General features: G+C 39.4%; 1 protein-coding gene across 2 annotated transcripts in view; it reads right to left on the minus strand.

The window, feature by feature from the left end:
• Positions 1-1,320: 1,320 nt before the first annotated feature.
• The window catches only part of PITPNB (phosphatidylinositol transfer protein beta), a 63,350-nt gene continuing 43,366 nt past the window's right edge, over positions 1,321-21,304 (minus strand). Inside the window, exons 8-12 of one of the 2 annotated variants that reach the window (XM_081036655.1) lie at positions 20,956-21,033; positions 9,802-9,912; positions 7,943-8,065; positions 4,526-4,611; positions 1,321-3,326 (exon numbers count right to left, since the gene is read on the minus strand). In XM_081036655.1, the coding sequence (XP_080892781.1) occupies positions 4,564-4,611; positions 7,943-8,065; positions 9,802-9,912; positions 20,956-21,033 (360 nt within the window). In that variant the 3' untranslated portion in view covers positions 1,321-3,326; positions 4,526-4,563. The remainder of the gene's footprint in view (positions 3,327-4,525; positions 4,612-7,942; positions 8,066-9,801; positions 9,913-20,955; positions 21,034-21,304) is intronic. The other variant, XM_081036654.1, reaches the window with a different exon arrangement.

Genomic DNA, 21,304 nt, shown 5'->3' on the forward strand with positions numbered 1-21,304 from the left:
CTCCTTCAAATGTCTAAGAACAGGGAATTCCATACCGACCCCTTGTCAGCTCAGCTGCTGAGATGTACACAACTGTTAATAAACGTCTCATATTTCCTCGGAGACAAGATCTGAGGAGATTGGGCTGCGAAACCTAACAGCTTAGCAAGTTGAGGAGAGGATAGAGAGGTGAGCTTTTTAGAAAGCCAGGTGTTCGGTCCAAAGTGATTGTATACCAAACAGGAGGCAGTTTGAGAAATGAATGGAATAGGAGAGACCACACTGCAGAGGGAAGTACCACATGCTAGAAGATACAATGTCTCAACTGAGCGGAACTCTCTACAGCTGGGCAGTAAGGCCTCCACTGACAGACAAGGGGTCCGAGATCCAGTGAGTGGCCAGGAGGGGTGCGTCTGACCCCAGGCCCATCTGCTGTGGCTCCTTTGGGTTCTTCAGGTGCCAGCTGCCTTTGGGCTGGACGTTGGCTTTCTCATGTGTACAACGTAAATGATGGCAGACATCTCTCAACCAGCTCTTCACTGTTCAATGACTATCACACGGAACTGTAATTCACCTGTTCCCATGTATGTCTCCCACACTGGACTGTGAGCTGCTTGTATTCATTTTGGTACCTCCAGAGAGACCCGAGTGCTGGGCGTGTTAAGTGCTCAGATTGCTGAATGCATGAATGCCAGACTGCCAGGGTGAATGCAAACATTATGTGTCTGAAGTACCACACTGAGAAAATTACCCCGGAAACAAACAAAGGAGCCCCCCGGAAATTATATATTCTGTATTAAACACATCTATATAGCCGGTCACCTCTCCGAGGATTGAGCAACCCTAGAATGTAAGCTGCAACGATGAGAAAATAGTAGTTACACGTCAAAAAGCAGGAGGTTGGAAATGACAGTCCTAAAAGAGGAAAGGTAAAACAAAGCCCCAAACTAAAAAGCCACGATCTTCAAATGATCAGAATCCAATGGCAAAGTCCTTACTGAGTGCTTTTAAAAATACCAGGGGTTTCTGTATATTTCCTTTAGAAATATTTTGTAAAAACTTCAGAGACTCATAAATAACCCTTCTTTAGTTTACTGCTTAGCTTTTAAAGACAGATAACTATTTAAGAAACCAAACGCAACAACTTAATGTGGCATAGGCACATTTCAAGAACAGGAGTTTGCAATAAAAAAAAATAAAAAACACAAAAAACCATTTTTTAGTTTTCCCAGAGTGGTAGTGCTGCAAATTAGAGAATTCTTGAAAAAACAGCAGAGAAGCGGTCTGCAGTATTCTGAAGCAGACATGGCATCAGGGAAACCACCACTCAAGCACACAAGTGGCATTTTGTGATCAAATTTATTTTTTGTTTAAATTTCATTTACTTTGTTTTACTGTAATTTACACAAGAGACTGCCAAGTAAACTAGATATTTTACATTCACCACACATTCCCTCAAATCTCCACAGTTGTTAGAAAAACATTAAAATCCATGCGCCGGGATCTCATTTCCATGCGCGCCCAACCTCCCAATGATGCTACAGATGCCAGCGAGAGTTACGTTCATTAAAAGGAGAGAGCTGGGCTCTTTATTCCACAAAATTAGCAATAATCTTCCTCGCATCAAACACTTTGCAAACAATGATTATGTGTTGACAAAACCTATCTCACAACAGTGGCCAGAGAGTAAACATGAGTCTTGATCCTGAGTGCACAGAGGACATGTGATGTGGGGTTTGAGGATAACGGGGCATCACAATGCAGAAGACATTCTTGTCTGAGTCACTACAATCACGTTGGTGGAGACACACGACATGTGGGAAAGAGAGAAGGAGGGGGGCAGGACTGTCAGCAAATCAGATTCCCAACATGATGTGACTACAGGGGCTGGCGTGTTGTAGGAGGGACGAGAGGTTAAAGAAGACAGTTTGTGACCTGAAGGCTTCAACAATATCATTCTATTCAAGCTTCCAGGACTGACAGGAGAAAAACTGGATGCAGACACAGAAAGCTGATGAAAGTCTTACCTAGCTAGTTTATTTTTGTTCCTTTCTTTAAAAAACAAAGGCGGCAGCAGCTTCTAACTAGCATTTCCATGATGCTTACTCAGGGTCTGTCCCAATGACACCCTACTTGAGAGTACAGCCAAACAGGTGGGGTGCACTGGTTCCTCAGCAGGGCCTTCTAACCGTGTGCGGGCCACCCTCATGCCTCCTGGATTCTTCCTATTTCAAAGTCAGCATCTCCCCCTTAATGTGTGTTTCAGCAGGAAAAGAGCAAAATGTCATCACTATCTAGAGTCTATCGTGTAAGCTGTGAGGAATCGAGATCATTTGCATAGTCTCCAAGCTGTAATTTCAGAAAACAGTCATTTCAAAAACAAGACTCTGTGGAAGCACCGTACTTCCAATTTTTCTAAACAGCTTACAATGCTATTAATTTCTTCATCAATTTCTTTGTTTGCTTCACAGGAGCCTGAAAATTGTATAGTGTTTATTATGCATCAAAAACCATCATCTCGTTTTTGCTATGTCGGATGTAGAAAAATATTTGAAATTTAAAAATACAAAAAAATCCAATAAAAATCAGAAATTTTTTTTAAAAGGATTTTGTCCCTCAAGGCAAACAAGTAAAAACTGGCCTATAATTTTATTCCTTACTAATAGATATTGTCCAATTAGGCTGTAAGATAATGACGGTACAGAAATAAATCATATATACATTCAGGGTTTGTGTTCCAGATTCATTGGATAGCAAAAGATTTTGAAGATATTTTTCTATGGGAGTCTGTTGTTTATGGGACTAAAATAAAAATTTGTAAGAGACTGATTTAAAAGAACAGAAAAGTAATAAAAGGCTATATATATGTGTGTGTATACACACATACTCATAGACACACACACACGCAGCACATATATATTGGTCCACAACTTGACATTTATGAAACATACCAGCTAGTATTACAATGCAGTCAATTTGTCCACTGATGGTATTACTCTAATTATTAAAATCTGCTCCAAGTCTATATATTGAAAATATTTTCTTTTGCACTCTTGCTGAAGATAGGTACAGTACTTGGGAGAAATTGTACTAATCCCTTCAGTATGTTTTTATGTACATATATACACGAGTGTGTGTCTTTTGATCTGTAGCTCTACATGCGCTTTATATACAGCTACAGACATACACACACAAACATATATACACATGTGGTTGAGAACCTGTGCATGTCAGTACATAATCATAAGCACACATCTGGGAAACGCCAACATCCAAGATAATGGTCAGAGTCTTCTTCATTCATCACTGGCTGCACTTGTTCCCCTCACTTGACCTTGACTACGTAACTGTGAAGAAAGTGAGAAACGAGCAGCGTGTTAAAATACAGACATGAAAAAAAACAAATATTAAGACAGTAGCTTGTCGTACACATTCTCCAGAAAAAGAACCCTCAACGTATCAAAGCTTTTGGCAGAAAATGGACTCCAACCACTACATTTAAAAAAGTTAATTTCTTGAAGATTTTGGTTTTACTAACGGCGTACATTTTGTTTCATTATGTGGAAAACACATTAAAAACGAAAGAAGTCACAGAAACTTAGAAGAACTTTTAGTAACTTAAATGTTTTTAAAAAATGAACACTGAATATAAAGAAGGGGCTTTGGGGGAATCCTGGCAGAGTTCATTCAATCTTATTTGGTACAACTACTTCTCTTCACGACTGAATACATCATGGCTCCCATGTCCCATAATTAAAGAGCAGGTAGAGCAAGTAAGGGAGCAGCAAAGAACCACAGTGGACTCAGAAGAGTGTTCTGTCTGGTGCCTTTCCTCAATAAACATCGTAGTTCAGTGTAACAAATGACGACAAAGTACTGTCAATTTGTGTTTACTCACACTGTTTCAGTATGTGGGGTAGGTTTTGAGGTTCTTTTATCCCCTCTAGGAAAATCTCTAAGTTGAGCAAATAAATTTGTGTTAGAGAAATAAGACCATAGAAATATTGTATATTGTAAATAAAAACCAAAGTGTACTTACACATATTAAAGCTAACTGTAAAGATAACTGAAGATTCAACATGAAGGAAGACTTTGGGGTGTTCAGAAAAAAATTCAACTAAAATGAACTATTGAGGTTGGCCTTTCGGTATGGGATAAAAGATTTTTGACTTAAAATGCTTTTATATATTTCCTTACTAACCACAAATGGTCCTACTGAGAAATAGGTCAATTAATTGGCTATCGATGAAAAAAAATCAGCTGCCTCCTAGGACAATGTTACATGATGACTAAGTGCACGTGGCAACTGGTTTCTAACCTGGTAACACTAAGAACTAGTTTGGGACTACTAAATTCAACCTATTCCACAGATAAACTTTTTGCAGAATAGTAACTCAAGTGTTCACTGTCAATTTCTAAAATGTGTATCTCTTAAATTCTAAAAATTAAACCGCATTTAACACTTAGTCTCTGCTCAGCAAGTTAACTACCCATTACCAAAAAGGTATTGGTTTTTAAACATTCTTTTACCCAGTTCTTCACTTACACAGTTTGATATTGTCTCTGACCCTACAGGGGACTCATCTAGACATCAGCAGCCGACGTGCCTCGGACGGAACCCTTCTTACGCATCTAAATGTAAAATAAAATCATGAGCTGCTGAAATCAGACTCTGTATTGGGTTAGTAAGCAAGGGGAGAAAAAATATCTAGAAGAGTTGTGAAGTGACAGCTGCCTATTTATAACCATATCCATGTAGAGAATGAAGTTCTGAGGTCCCTCTAGTAATCTTGATCTAAAGAAAATCTTGCAAAAGGATTTTCTTACACAGCCCCAAAAATGTGTCTCTATTCCTGAATCTAGGAAACAAAAGCCTGCAGACTGCTGATGTGAAATTATCAAAGATAGCCAAGGGTAAATGAACTGTTCACCAGTATGATGTGAACAAATGCCCCGATGGTCTGGTTCATATTTTCCTAAGTCTCTAGACTATACAGGAAGCCATGAGGTATAGCCACCTATGCTGCTTCTGAGACCAGGGTCCCTCAGAGGAGTTCTTTATGGGAACCTTATTGAAGAGAGGGAAGTGAAAGAATTAACAAGCGAGCACAGGAACAATGTATGAGAAACCACAAAGGACACAAGATGCATCAGAAAGGAGCATTCGTAACAGCCTACAACTAAAAAAACTCAATGAGAAAATTAAGGAAAAGAATGGACAGAAAAGGAACAAATACAATAAACACATTTCTAAAACTCAACCTTTGTCCCCTACCCCTCACAGAAATGCCCGTTGAGAACAAATGCGAAAGGTTTGCCCCAAGTATTCCTTTAGTTGCTCAGACTAAACCCAGTATCCCTGTGCAGAATTATAGGCAGGGGCATTCCTCTCATGCCTAACCCTCGCAAGATGCTATTCCTTCTCTCCAGGGCCAAAACCCATTTGAAAGAAATCCAATTCTTAAAATATCTGACGAATTAAGAAGAGAATTACAATGTATCAAGTTCTATCATCAGGTGTCAGGGAAACAGGACCTTAAGAAAAGGGGAAATTCCTCTTTGGTGAAGAGGGCTGGAAAATGTTAAGCCACCTCAGGTGGGCGGTTTGGCCCGCAGACCTGATGCTGCCTAGATTCTGAAGCTGCTGCTCAAACCCGCCCTGAGGACTCAGAGCAGGGGAGTAACCGCACTCCCCAGTGACCTCGAGCAAAATAACTGAAATGGCACTTTATGTTAAGATGATTAGCACTTAATGCTGAAATTCGCCTTAAAATGTTTTTGAAATATGTAACAAAGAAACTGTCAGGTACTCTCAACCCTGAACCAATGAGATTCCTACCAACTTCTTAGGGGAATTAGTTTGAGTCATGTGGGTACAATAATGATGATATGTTCTAATAACTGGGCTTCTGTGGAACTACTTGTCTTTCTTACACCCTCTTTTCAAGTGCAATTGCCAGCTCACGAATGACTGACTAGCATGGAAAAGGAGCTGAGCCTGTAGGCCCACTGCCACAGGTGGGAGGGAAGGTGTCTCCTCCTCATCAGGGCTCCCATTGTGTCGACACTGGGGCTGTTCTGTTCTGCGTTCAGGTATCAGGAGACTGAGAGCTTGTGACAGAAGCAGGAGCACCCACCCCTGGGGGAAGAGGTCTCAGCTAAGTTCTGCCTAAGGGGTCCAGAGGTAGGCAGGGCTCAGAGCCCAAATCAGGGAGGGCTCCACCTACCACCTGTCAACAGTGACCCACTGTTCCGCACGTTGTGGACAGCCCTTCAACATGCGAATCAAAACCCAAAAAGTTTCCTTCATGAGAGATCAAACCAAGAAGTCCGTTTTCTGTTTTCTGTTGGTGGTGGTAAATCCTCTTTTGGAGATGCCAAGGCTGTCCCGTATGAGCTTTGTGAGAATGAGTGTAAGCATGCTGCTTTCTTTTTAGTGTTCAGCTGACCTCGGCTGCTCGAAAGGGCTTGGAGACAGAGCTAGCAGGTATCTCTGGAGTCTGGAGCACATGAAGGGAGCGAAATCAGGCAAGGCAGGGGAAAAGGGATTCAAACCGGGTGGCAGTGAGGGGTACTACTTACAAAAGGGGATCTGCCTCTGGAGTGAGGGAAGACAGAAGTGGGAGAGCCATGGAAAGAAAGATAGGAAGTACCTATGACTCACCCTTGCCGATTTACATGTTTTGCCTGGGGCCAGCTGAAAAACAACTGGGTGAGGAGAGAGCCTTCCATGCTTGCCATTCTATCACCCATTCCCAAGACTGAGAACTCAAAAGTCATGCTGGTAGTATGAGAAATTGAGGTCAACGAGAGCTTCCACTGGCTGGCCTAGAAACCGAACCCCAATTTATATTGTTTTCTCTATGGGAAAATATGTCCCAATTTTCAAAAAATCAACTTAAAAACTTTTGGAACAAAACCCATTCACAAGTTGGAGACCGCTTAAAGTTTACATTATGTATAAGATAAGGTTAAAACATTTTATTGCCTTATAAAGAAACTATGTCCTAGTCCTCTCAGAAGGTTTGTATAAAGCTAATTAGAAGCAGATCTGCCGTAATCACCAAAAGTAAGCAATTTTAAACACAGATTCTTTACGATGCTCTGTGCCAGACAAATAGATTTCTTTCTGTGCCAAAGAACCTGATTTGCTGCCACTCTCCTGTGATTAAATGGAGTTCCTGCCTCACACACAGGCGTTTGTCAAACACTCTCGCCTGCAGGGCTTCCAACGCTGGGCCTGCTGGCAGGACTTGAGATGACTGCATGGAAACCACTAGCCTGTCCTGCACATTCCTCGGCTCACTGCCCCCGTGGGGCCTTACTTTCAACTGAAAAGAAGGGGAGCCCAGAGCAAAAGCAAAACCAGACACGTGCAAGAGGAAATTGGGGAAGAATCTGTCCCTGGGAGAAATAGGGTGCTCACGCACTAAAGGGCCTGCTCACTAGTGGTGGGGTGAAGCTGGGGAGGGCTTTAATTTTGAAACATGCTATGCTGACCTCCAGCCCAAGGGTCACCTGAATTTCTGCCTAAAGCTTATGAAGAAACAGGTCTTCACCGCTAGTTGCAGGAGAGGAGGAGACTTTTCTAGAATCAGTGGGTAACAAAATGAGCCAAAAGCAACTTGGCCTGATAAAGTGGTCTAAATGAACTGTGAACCAGGTACCATCACAGAACTAATGCATGAAAACGAATACAAAAACACTGGACATCTTATAGGTAACAAACTCTAAATCAAGAAAGCTGCAGTCTACTTTCATGAAAAGATGCTCAACAAAAGAGAAATCCAGAACATGTAAAGAGATATTAGTGTCTGAGAAACTTGATTTTGATAAGCATATAAAGATTAAGGAATGGCTTCTAGTGATACTCTCTTTAATTCTAAGTCTATACTTACTAAGCACATATACAGACAGTACTGGAAAGGGAAAATGAGAGTTTCCACAGGACAGGAAGTCTTACAGTTTCTAGTTCTTTCTGAGTTTCATCTTCCATTCGCCTAATGTCTTCCATTGACAGATCAATCCACTTGTCAATCCAACAAAAAAGCTGGCGATGAAAGTTTGTAAATATCCTTTTTTCTTGCTTTTAAAACAAAGAAGAAAAGTAGTATAAGATGGTGAAATTCTAAGATTAATGACATATTAACTTTCTTTATCCCAATTAACCCATGAAATCTACATACACTTGGTTTGAAAAAAACCACTATATCAATTAGTGGAAATCTTAATTCCACACTATTATTTTTTTATAAAAGAAAGATTTCCCTGTGAACTGTGAAATAGTATCTCCTTGCAAAGGCAGCATAATTTAGTAGAAACTGAAAAAAGGTGTGGTTTATACATTCTGACCCTACATAAACTCCTGCTGGACCTGATTTATTTTTATCTTTTTCTAAATGAGAATGACCATAGGTCAACTTAATTTCTTCGTCTATAAAACTATACATTATCATTCTTAACTTCTTTGCAATTCATAGGAATGCTATGAGGTAGAATACAATAACGTACTGAACGAGAATCCTGGGTTCTTTGGAATAAGTTGTTTTATTAGGTTGGTGCAAAAGTAATTGCGGTTTTTGCAATTATTTTTAACCTTTTAAACCACAATTACTTTTGCACCAACCTAATATTAAGAATTATTACATACGCTCCATTAATTTTTCTACTTTAATGTTACTGCCCACATACAAACACATATAATAAAACCATATATGTAATTAGTGATTTTAATTGCTGGATTATTTAAGTTTTACTAAACTTTCCCAAGAAGAAAGAAAAGTGCACTGAACAGGGAGTACTTTGGTACTCTGGACAATCTTCAACTTTTACTTTTTTTTCCATGAACAAAAGAGATTTCATCAATTACATGTGTGACTTCTATTTATCAGAACTAGATTGTTAATCTATTATTATGATTCAAGAGGAAGAAAGGAAGCCAGTATTTACAGAGTGCCTACTGTGGGCCAACTGTAAGCAGGCCCAAGAATAATCAGTCTCCAGCACTTTAAGATCTTAAACAAAAATAATGTTAGAGCAGTTCCAGTTTAAAAGTAGAAAAGTTATGGTGAAACTCAGCCGCAACTAGTTGTGGGTTCAGATACAACAAGGGTTTCTTTATAATGATAATGGAATAAATATTAACCCTACAGGAGAGGAAATACCAAAGAAACTTGCCATATTCCTTACATGTTTACAACCATGTGTTTTTATACAATTGCAATCCTCCCCTCTTTCTAGATCAATTGCCCCTGTTACTTTCACTTTAATAAAGAAGACATAAAAAGGAGGTAATTAGAATTTGGATCCTCAGATTACGTCACCCTAGGTTCAGAATGTAACTATTCCCAGCAAAGCTGGGAATAGTTCACTGAAACAGACATGGCACAAGAAAGTGCAAAGTACACAAGGTGTACACCAGGAGGCATCTGTGTGGAGCGGGTGAGGGGGCTCCGCAAGCTAGGATGAAGGAGTCGCTCCGCAGGGGAGGCCTGGCCTCTCTCTCCAGCCAATGCCGGATACCAGGCCCCCTTTGCGGACATACTGTATGTGAAAAGGGCTCTCTACAGAAGAGTTGGGCAAACCATCAGGAAAGCGCTTTGAACAAAATATTGTTATGCTCTTCCCTAAAGAAAGTCCCTTAAAAACTATGCTGACATCTGTCTTAGCTGTTTCGAGGGAGAAAAAGGTCAGAGGATTTACACAGGGACAATAACTTTTAACCTCACAATGGAAGGGAGTGGTGACAGGGAAAATATTCCATTAATAGCTACCTTAAACATTAACCTAAATTTAAGTCACTGTCTTTTGAACAAGCTTTACCTTCTGAATGAAGTTTTCTACTTTGCTTTGCAGTCCCCACCACTTGAACTTGATGGTCACCAGCTTATAGGCACACATCTGAGGACAGTCAGGGTTGTTTCCCAGCTCTTTCTACATGAGGAACATTGAAAAGGAGAAATCGTGACTTCAACATTTATGTTTTGAATAAAACTGACTGTTGAGTAACGACATCACAGGCATACATGAGAATATTACAATCTCCTATGTGTTTAATTCAGGTATTTGGAAATTCAGAATCATTTTAGCAAAAAGCAGCAGTATTCCCGGGCTGCAAACCCTCCCACAGATGAAGTTACTTCCTGACTCTACAGCTTAATAGGTACATCGCTCTATATCAAATTACACTGTTCAGATTTCATATTAAATACCAAATTCTATTCACATCCTATCAATAGTGAGCCTTTAACACGTAAGGCTTCTCATAAAGCCATTACCACACTCCTGCCGTGGACGTGGGGCAACACAATAAACGCCAATGAGGAAGTTAGTTGTCTGCACGTCCTCCAACACCAGCAGGTGGAGTGGCCCTGTGCGTTAACTGACTTATGTTCAATAGAAGGGGGATGTGGGTAAGGGATGCAGCAGCAAACATGATCGCCAGCAAGCCTTCGAAGGCAAATCTCACACATCCGGACTTTAAGACCCACAGATAACCACACCTCACAGTTTACATGATGCACTCGGGGAATCAAATCGAGAGTTGTTATGGTAAAAAAGGGAAAATACTTTTTTAAAGAAAAACAAGGGAGAGAGGTAGGGGGACCACCTGGATTAAAAGAGACTAAAGAGGCAAAATAAATAAATAAATAAAAATAACGCCTGTATTTTACTTTTAGCAGGAAAAAAAAAAGGCAGTAAGATCCTCAGATTATGTCACCCTAGGTTCAGAGTATAGAAATACACTGAATTTTTAGGTTCAGCCAAAAAAAATTTAAATATGCATTTGTGTGGAGAGAGGGAAAAGGACGGAGAAAAGGAGAGAGGAGAACAAATACTGCAGTGTTAACAAGTGTGGCATTGAGGTGGAGGTGTTCCCTGTTTTATTCTTCCATGTTACTGGCCATTTCTGTGAAGCTTAGTGCAGGCTTCTACCGCAATAAGTTCAAAATACTAGCAAGTTTATTGGGGAGGAAGGGGTGTGTAGGGGGTGAACCAGGAGTTTGTAGCACATGGTTCCTCCAAGGTGGTGTGGACGAGAGACTGACACACTCCTGAGCGGACCAGGAGAGCCCGGGATGGGCTCACAGCAGTGAGCAAAAGCAGACAGAGTGTCGCCTCTGGAGCACAGTCTCGCCCAGAAGGCAGGGACTTAGCAGAGAATCAGAGACAGCAGAGGCAGACGGCACACATGGTCTAGGGAAAGGGCCACTCTATAACGCTGGTGGACTTACACGACGAAAGCTCCGTCTCAGGACTGTCGCGAGGACTAAATAAATAAGGCAGTGTATGCTCCGACCTTGGTGGAACTCTAGGGCTTACTACCTATTAGTTCTCCTCCCTTATTCTTTCATAGAGTTGTATTTACTACTTGGAATTTGCCACAAAAACAAGAAAAAAATTTAAATGAAGTTTCTCAAAGAGTAGAAAAGTCATAAGCAACACAATGGGAGGGACCCTTTTTATAAAAACTAAATTACTGAGTGAAGAGATAAAGCAGCCTTTTACAAGGGTTCTCTCCTTCTTTACCATTGTTCTCAGCTTTGCACGCTGCTCAAGACATTACAATGCCGGCATCAGTCACACTGTGTGCCACTGTCACCTCTTGTCAGCTTCAACTCATTCACACATCCCACTTTCAATAAGTTCGTTGTGTGTGAGCAAATATTCTTTCCATTCAGCCACAAACATATAAATTCAAAAAATGATGAATTTCTAAGTCGTATTCTAAAACCTCAAGATTATTCTTCATTTATGGAATCATAGCACCAGACCACACTTTTCCCCCCAAACTCTCAATAATGTTCCAGTTTCAAGTGAATTCTAGGATAAGATATATGAAAAATTCTATTTTGGTATTATGAATAGAACTAACTCAATGTTCTGTGGAGTCCTGAATGACTGATCAACTTTTCTCGGAAAATCTCTTCTGCAATAACAGTTCTTCTTCTGAATAATGACCTGGTACATGGGTTAAATCAATGATGTAACACCACAAGCATTTAAATAAAAATATTATATATAGCAAACCGTCTTTTTGCAGGTGAGTTCTATGTCAACAGAAGAACTTGGCTAGCTGAGCTCTATTTTTCCATGACTTCCCTGCCATAAAACAGAGTACCCATGTAAAAACTTAGCACGCATGTGTATGTATACACAGACACACCACCTCCCCCCACACCCACACTTTATGAATAAGTTTAATTCAGCAAGTGTTAAGTGGGTGCCATTTAAACCTAATCTGTGCTACGGTAGGTGTTGTCAGAGGACACAAAAGTGGCTGGCAGAGGAGTGAAATTATATATAAAAGTAATGATAAAACCGCTACTCTTGGTGCCAATAATCTATCAGAAAGGACACCCTTCTGTAGTGGTTGCTGTGGCCCTGGGTAAAAATCACCAATTTGCAACTGTCCCTCCCCTTCCCTGACCTACGTGCAGGCCCCAGGCACGTAAACTGGGCTCCAGCATGTGGAATAGTTAACTTCTGAATGCCCAGCCTTACTGAAATAATGACAAAACTGATCTTTCAGACATCATTTTCAATAAGCAATGAGCCAGTGAGTGTTGAGATACTCTCTAATCCAGTGTCACTGAAAACCTTCATATGAAAAAAATTTTGGTAAATGTAGAATACGGCACTTAAGATTTATGAGGCACACCTGCCAAACAGTTCCCATTATGCCAAGTAACTGCCTATGTTAGGTGGGAAGGATCCTTCACTTCTCTAGGCCTCGCTTCTCTGTCAGTAAAAGAAAGACTGGGCTCTGTCAGAGGTTTTCGTCCTCCACTATGAGACAAGAAAAGCAGGGGTAAGTGAACTTAGTTAGCTCCTGGGGTTGGCCCAGGGCTACAGGTAGTAAGCACAAGATCTTGACATCTAATGGCTTGTCTGAAATGTCCTGTAATTTTGCACTTTACTCCATACTATTCCTGGGCTTAACAAAAAAACCCCTTGCCCACCCACTCAGGCTGAATTTCCTCTGGCTGAGAACTACTGATTAGCCCTAAGAAACCTTCCAGAGGGAACATTCCAAAGTCCTCATTATGGGCTGCTGAGAGCTTCGCTCTGAAACTCCGAATCGTTAGACACCTTGTGCTAAATGAAAACCTTGGGTGTTTCCAGTAGAACACTGACTCTTCAGAATTATCCCACCATTTTATAAAACAGCAAGATGAAGCATGGTTCTAATTAAAGAGTAAGCTAAATTTAATGCAAGTATGCCTATACCAAAGTGGGGCTCCAAGAACAGAGTGCACACAAGTGACTTCAAACATTAATTTTGTTTCTCACTTTCTAGTGACTCTGGCAGGCTGTTCAAATCAATTACGGTAATACTAGTAATGTATAAAGTAACAGTGGCCTATAAAATTTAGTTTAAAAACCTGTAAGTGATAGGACAAAAAAAGAACCAGTTCTCTAAGCTATCTTCCCCAGCTCTAAAAGGTACAGTCAGTCTCAATCTGCTTTATTGTTTTTCATCCAACTACAAGCAATTATTAAAAAAGAAACAAGTTCAGGGAAGAACATGCAATTAAGAAACAAACACACACACAGCCTGCTGCCTTTATTTGCTGGCCTAATTCTCTATACTATCAATCCTTCACACAGTTGAGGTACAGAGAAGGTGATTTACAGAAACATAATCTCCAATATTCCTCAGGAGATAGCTGAGAACACAGAAGCTATTTTTCTTCAATTATTATTATGAATATATATGTGATATCTGAGGTCTCATCCAATTCTAAAAATGACGTAAGCAATTCACCTCGTAGTTTGAACTAGTCTTAAAACTAGTGATTAAATTAAGAAAATGGCCTCAAAAGTCTCCATACATATAATGACGAAATAGAAAACAGTGAAATTGCCTAGGTGAAGTAAAAGCTAAAAGAATTCTTTTGGCACCATCTTTCTGGGGTGGAATCTGACACTATGTAATTAAAAAGTCTTAAAGCTGTTCATGTCCTATGTATACCATATACCCTTTAACCTGGTAACTCTGCTTTCAGAAATGTATCAGGTAAGAAAATAACAACACTGTAGATACATTTATAACAGCACAAAAACTGGACTTACAAAACTCGACATCCATTGAAGGAGAAAGGCCTCATAGGCCTTCCAAACGATGGGCTACTATGCACACAGCCATTAAGAACCATCTTTTCAAAAAACGATCAGCAATGTAATAAAGAAATGCATAATATAACTATACATAGGTATCTATGGATGGTAGAAATACATCTGTAACAAAATAAACTTGAATCAGGAATATAATAGTAATTAAATAGTGAGGCTACAATTGATTTTCATTCTTTACTGTGCAAATTATTTTCAAAACTCAATAAATGTAACTTTATAATCAGAAGAAAATTAATGCACTTAAAAAATAAACTCTAAGAAAGTTCTTGCCATCAGCCGAGTATTTAAGACAAAGGTTTATGATGCCCTAAATTATCTGGGTACTATTTCAAACATTCATTCTTTGAGTATAAACAATCTAAAAACGTTTTCCTGCCTTTCTTCTTTTTGATATTTAATTAATGAAAGCTAAACAAAATCATGCTAAAAACTGAACTAAAGTCTTTAACATATAACTTTAGTCCAGTCTGTATTTAATTTTTCCTAATCTTAAACTTCTAAAGCAAAAATGAGGTATACATGCAGAGTAAAGTATAATCAACTCTCAGAGTTACAGAAATAGTCTTGTGAAATAAATGTGTAACTTTTAAAATGTGAAATATCTCAATGGAACAAATATTTGGGACCTCCCCACCTCACATTCAGAGCCATGTTCTAGGATCCACAGAACCCAAAGGAGTTCCAGCTTGTCTGCCCAACCCTTAGAAAGCTCACTGCTGGGGCAGGGCAACGCTTCCTCTTTGGTCTTAAACATTATAAATGTTTTCTCATTATTTTCATCAGTTGAAAAAATAACCCCAAAGCAAAGAAAGCCAAAACCTAATTCAGATCATTCACACATAATTCCAATCTAGCCCAAACCTAACATTTCCTAACCGAAGGCAAAATAGGATAACACTCCTATTAACCTACAAGTAAATAAAATTATTTTGCTGATAAATGAGTTTTATATAAAGCATAAAAATGTAAAATAATAATTGAAAATAAAAGGTGAAAAATACTTGGTTACCAAAAGACAAGTACAATCAGAAGTTCTACAAAACGGAAACCATGGGCTAACAGAGGAACCCAAAATTATGACTCATCTTTACATAATTTAAATTTCATTTGTAATAGAGCTAGCACCAGCTACTTGTGAAATGTTTCCAAAATTGTATTTAAATAGTTTGTGTATTCACTGAATTCCTTACATTTCACGTTTCTAACTATAAATGAAACCCCCAAACTCAAATCATGTTTTTAATTTAACGACGCATATTAGGTTACTCTGAGGTATGTGGATGAGGCGTAAGGGGGAGTAATGTATACTGAAGCCACATAACATAACTAAACAAAACGCAGCATGTTTAACTGGAATGGTGAGCAATCAGCCCATGTTATCCACAAGAACTAGTTTCTTGTATCTGTGACAAACAAGTATATACAAATGTAAGAGAATTAAAAAAAGAAAACTCAAAGGCATTCTGGAAACTCATTTTCTAAAAATATAGTTCTCTTACAGTCTCATGGTGCTTGTCACCTCTACATACATCTTTTCCTATTTAAAATGTGTAGGGATGAATATGGAATAGATATGTGCTACATTCAACCAAAGGTAATGCTTTGCAAAGGCACAGCAGTTTCTATCAGGCTCACACTCCCTGCATAGCTTAATTTTTCAATTTTAGGCAGTCTGAATGCTCAATTTCAACTGTTGATTTTGTAATGTAAGTTTCCAACCCAGATTTCACTAAGAAAGTTAAAAATAAATGCACTGCTGGGTCTGTTGCCAGTGCATGCATCAGTAAATATCAACACAAGATTACAGAATATATGTGAAATATGTGTTCTGAAATTTCAAGCAAAACCTGATTCCGCAACTCAGAGCCATTTCCTCAACTTTGTTTAGATTTTGGTGGCCATTTAGATAGACCTACTTTGGACATATTATTCTCTGTAAGTATATGGCAAGTCCAACATTTGAATTTTATTTAGTTTAAGATAATAACTGGAATCCAGCAAATACTAAGTAAGTATTGTTAGGCACTGTCACATATCAAGCTAAGTCAGACACCGAGCCTATGGATGAAAATTCAGTGAGTAATGGGGGACAGACATCGAAGGTCCGGGAAAGCAGACAGAGTGAAAACATAAACCACCACCCTGACATAAGACACACCAACTGCCATAAGAAGGTCACCGACAAAGGACTCCAGTAGGGTTCAGAGGTGGAGATTCCTATCTGGCTGGGCAAACGGGAAATGTTAAATTGAAGAAGTAAATGTGAGATAAAGTTCAAAAAATTAAACTAATCGTAGGTTAAACTAATTTCACAAAAATAAGCAAAATGAAATTAAGACAGGAAAGCTTTACTGCTTGTGAGGATAATCAGTCAAATTTTCCATGTCTCCAAACTTGGTATTTTTGTAGCTCACACCCATTTTACTAATAAGAACTATGACATGTGCTTCATGCTTGTGTCCAATTACTCTAGGAGTGACACCGCAAGTTCACTCTTCAAATGAAGCTATGAAGAAAATCTTATGTCCCTGATAGTGTCAGTAAGACGCTTACAAGCGGCCCAGCCTGCCAAATCACTTCTCCAACCTGAGAAAGACACGTCATCCGTCCAGGCCTGAGTAACTTTCCATTCTGCCTGAGGACAGAGGCATTCAGCATTCAAGACAAGTCTAGAACTAATCATGTACTGCTCTTGGAGCACTTAGCTTCTTGAAGACATGCAACAGCTGTTTTTGGTGTCCTCTGTAGGAGTTTCATAATTAATATATGTTAAGTGGTAAATACATATTTTTAAAAACTGAATTAAAAACCTAGTTGCCAAACCAGGTACTCAAAAACAAAACAAAACAAAACAAAAAAACCAGCCATGTTTTAAGGTCTGCTTTATTATAGATAATCCACAATGTGGTTTAATCAAACTAATTATTAAGCCTCATTATACCACCCCCTATGGAGTTTCAAATGTAGGTTACAGGGAGGGAACAGCTTTTAAAATGCCTTCAAATCCTTCCTGGGACTCACAGCCATGTCTAGAGGAAGACGCACGCCAGCACCCTCAGTCTTTCTCCCTGGGCTGCTATCAGTAACGGACACGCTCATTAGCCTCTTGAAGACTCTCTGGGCCACTTTCCTGCCAGTCTCCATCTCCAAGAGATCTCCACGTCTAGGTTTCAACTTCTCCCTCATCACCCACTTCCATTCTACCAATTCCCAACCAACAGAACCTTGTGGTATCTTCACTTTTGACCACTGATAACCAAGGATGCCACCTTTTTTTCACAGATGGGAGGTAGGAAGAGAAAGGAGTCTTGGAAGCATGGCAGGAAACACATTAGCGTCCCTAAAATCCACAAAGGCTGCCCACCACTGGCTTGGAGGATCCAGAATGGCATTTCTGGCAATTCTAAAATGAGTCTAAGGCATGACTGAGCAGGTAAATGGTTTGACAAACTGTTTTGAAAAGTTCAGCTCCAACTGCCAGAGCTTTCTGCTCAGACTGGAGTTAACTAATGTAGAAGACAAACAGGATGACATGCCTTCATGATTAGAAAGAGTGGGTGGGTGGGTAGGTAGGTAGATATGTAGATTAGATTAGATTAGATAGATATAAAAGCCACCATGATTTCTGGATCAACTTCTTTATTTGACCTGATTCCCTTACACCCCAACATTCAGACACTGGCTCAGTCTTCTGAGACATGTCAAGCACTGTAAGGGCCAGATGCTTTGGCAAAGCCTTTTACAAAGACCTATACAGGCCTAATTTTTAACTATCGTATATATGTAGACACAGAAGCTTAAGTCTTCATGAGGCGTCTGGATTAAATGAAGAAGGAAATGAGGCCCTGCCATAGGTTAAAAATGACACCATAATCTTCAAAGGTGGTGTTTCCATTTGTTAAAATGACAACTATTCACCGGATCAGAGGAGGCAAACTGGAAAGCTAAAGGAATCCACATATAAATTGTTTTTCATAAACCATCAAAACAGGTAGTCATACCAACGTCACAACAAACACAAAGCCCCTGAAACACAAACGAACCAAAACATGCACAAGTGTACACACACGTGGATAGGCTGTGTTATGGAAAAGCAAGGCATTTACATCCACAGAAACACACAATGCTGCCTTGAAGAAAAAAAATCTTTATCAGGTTATAAATCACTCTCTTATTACTATGCACAGTCACTTAATCAAGTGTTGACCCCTAAATAAACAAGATGTATGTAATTCATGTGTTCAGATTTTTAAAATTCTTTTTTCAGAGGGAAAATGAATACACAACTAAGACCTGCATTTTTGAGCTTGTAGTTTTTTAAAAATAAAAAGTATGCATCATACCATAAAAAAAAAAGTTCTGTATTCTTAACCAACGGCAAAAATATAAAAATCTATTCCCTGGCAACTCTGTGGTCCCCTGCTCATGAAGGCTCTCTACACTGTTGTTCTCTGCCTTATAACTGACCCAAGCTAAGCACTCATTAAACACACATAACCACAGGAGGTAAGGACAGGTGAACCAGGATGTGTTTGACATCCCCTAGATACTACCAAAGAACCCCTGGATACTAGACAGAAAAAAGAAATAGCTGTGTCATAACTAGGGTATCATATATATATCGATCTCATCAACCCCAAGAGATGAAGGCTTTTTATTTTCAAAGACAAAAGCATGGTGACAATACAAGAGCTACCATTTATTGTGCACTTCCTCTGTGCTGGGAATATAACATTCATTCATTACTTCACTGTGTCCTTACAATAACCTTCTGAGATAGTTACTACTATCATTCCCATTTTAGAGATATGGAAACCAAGGCTCAGAGTTAGGATTAAGTTATTTAAATCACAGCTTGTAAGATTCATGATGGGTTTTTAATGGATCTCTCTTAACATCGTCACCTACAGATTCCCTGACCATATGACTGGGATTAGCAGGAATTATCAAATTCTGGCAAGTAACATGAATAGAGAGAGCCACACAACTGCCATGATGCGACATAGCATAAAAGGTAGAGATTAGTGATCTGGAGTCACTGGTTTGAGAGTCAAATTCTGCTACATCTCCACGCCTTACACATCTCTGACTAGCACTGAATCAGGTGCTACAGAAATGGCAGGCATCGCGCGCGCACATACACACACACACACTGAGGGAAAAGACTACTATACTGCAACCTGAAAAAATGTAAAGTTTATATTATTTCTAAAAACTAGACCTATTCTCGATGTTAAATAATCACTGATAATAAAAGACAAAGCAATGTTAAAAAAGTAAAAATCATAACTATAAAAGGAACAAAAACTATATTCCAAGTTCCTAAAAAGGTTAGAAATCAGATAAAAGTCAGTGTCAAACTACTTTTGCTGTAGCCAACATCTGAGCCCAAACATAATACCCCACCATGTAATGTGGCCTTTTCAAGCTTATACTTGAAAAACTGGTCATTTGAAGAAAATTCAGCATTTATTCACCTCCAAGCCTCACCCTCAACCCCTCTATTCCCTGTAAAAGTATTGTCAGCCAGAAAGTTAGTACTTAACGGATACTAACTTTCCTTAGTTAGTACTTAACGAATACTATCCTTCTAAAAGGATAGCCTTTTAGAAGATACGGGGACCTCAGAAGTTGCCACTTTGTCTGCTGCCCTAGCATGGCACTCCCGTTTAGAAGGCCAGTGTCAAATCTCAAAGGAGAAAGGGTTCTCCTTTGACTCAGGGCAGGCTCTAAAGTCCACAGCTAGAAATCTGGATAAGGGTGGGACATTTGTTTAAATCCATTAGAGTACATTGAGATCATGCATACGGAATTTGTTCCTTGATTTGTAAGTGACGTATATCATCACTTTCTGGGTATTAAGTTAAAAGTCTCTAGTCATGGCCATTAAACTGGGAGAATCTTGAACTGACTTACCCAGAGAACAAATGTGAAAATAAGATAATTATGAATCATTTCCGTACAGAAGTCAAACTCATTTTTCATTTTAATTGATGTGTAAGACAGTCTACAAAACAGTGTGACACCCATGAAGAACTCTACGATGGGTTACTTGTGGGACTACAATTGTAATCCTTTATCTGTAGGCAACCACTAGCACCTAGATAGCATTTATCGACGACCAGTGACTGGCTTCAGCACAGATTGGTAACCAAGTAAAATTCTGTTGGTGGAAAATGTGCTCCGGGCAGGTTTAGTTTTCTGTGCTTCTGTTCTCCTGTCAAATTAGCTGTAACAACTTGCCATCAACACATTAAGCCTTCTTTAAGGGTCTGTCATTTGGTTTAGTGCATGTCTTTAAAAGGCATTACATTTCTACAGCAACTGAAATGAGTACCTTGACACTGCTTTGCTTACTTCCCTCAATAAAGTAAGGATGTGCTCTTTATTAGAAACCAACCACTTGCCATCAAAATTGTTCTCTCGTGCCCTGCTTTCCAAAGTATGACTATTAAAAGGCCAACAACGTGAGTTTGGGTGAAGGGAACTTGTTCAGTTTTCACTAAGACGAAATTTAAACTATAAACCTTGATTTAACGTGGATTCTTGTACTGCTTCAAGTCTCAAAAAGAGAACATTACAATCCCCATAGACTAAATCACTTGTCTCCTTTAAGAATTATCAGAAGAGCATTATGCTGAGAGTGACAGTCTGGCTATGTTCCGTTTGTTAACGCAGCACAGACGTGCTGGCCAACTGCAGCTGGCTGTAAGGCCTTATCGCAAATAAAACTGTTTTTGTGCCATTTCTATTTTCCATTTAAACGTTACCAGCTCAAGACCTGTCAAGTGTTCTGCTGCCAAGCCTCTGCCTGTCACAAAGGTCAGCATCCAGTACCTTCCAGTTGGGTCCCAAAGGGCCTCTCTTGGTCTTGACTGACTGGAACAAGGCTGGGTCTTCATCAGCTTTGTAGTCCTGCAAAGCAAAACAGAGTCAGAGCCAGCGAAGAAAACCAGAGAAAATTCTTTAACCTTGCCAGAACAGCTCTTTGCAGCTACTAGAACACATGACAGAAACCGATTAGGCTTACTGTGCTTTTGCACAGAAGCAGGAAAATGCTTCTATGTGATGTTAGATTTTCAGTTTGGTTCCCTTTGCTTTAAACTTTCTTCAAGGCAAAACAACTACATAATAAAACGTAGTAAGTCTTGATTAGCAGTCTACTTGTTACCAGACAGCTATCTCC

The sequence above is a fragment of the Rhinolophus hipposideros genome (genome assembly GCF_964194185.1).
Source record: "Rhinolophus hipposideros genome assembly, chromosome: 24".
NCBI classification, from domain to species: Eukaryota; Metazoa; Chordata; class Mammalia; order Chiroptera; family Rhinolophidae; genus Rhinolophus; species Rhinolophus hipposideros.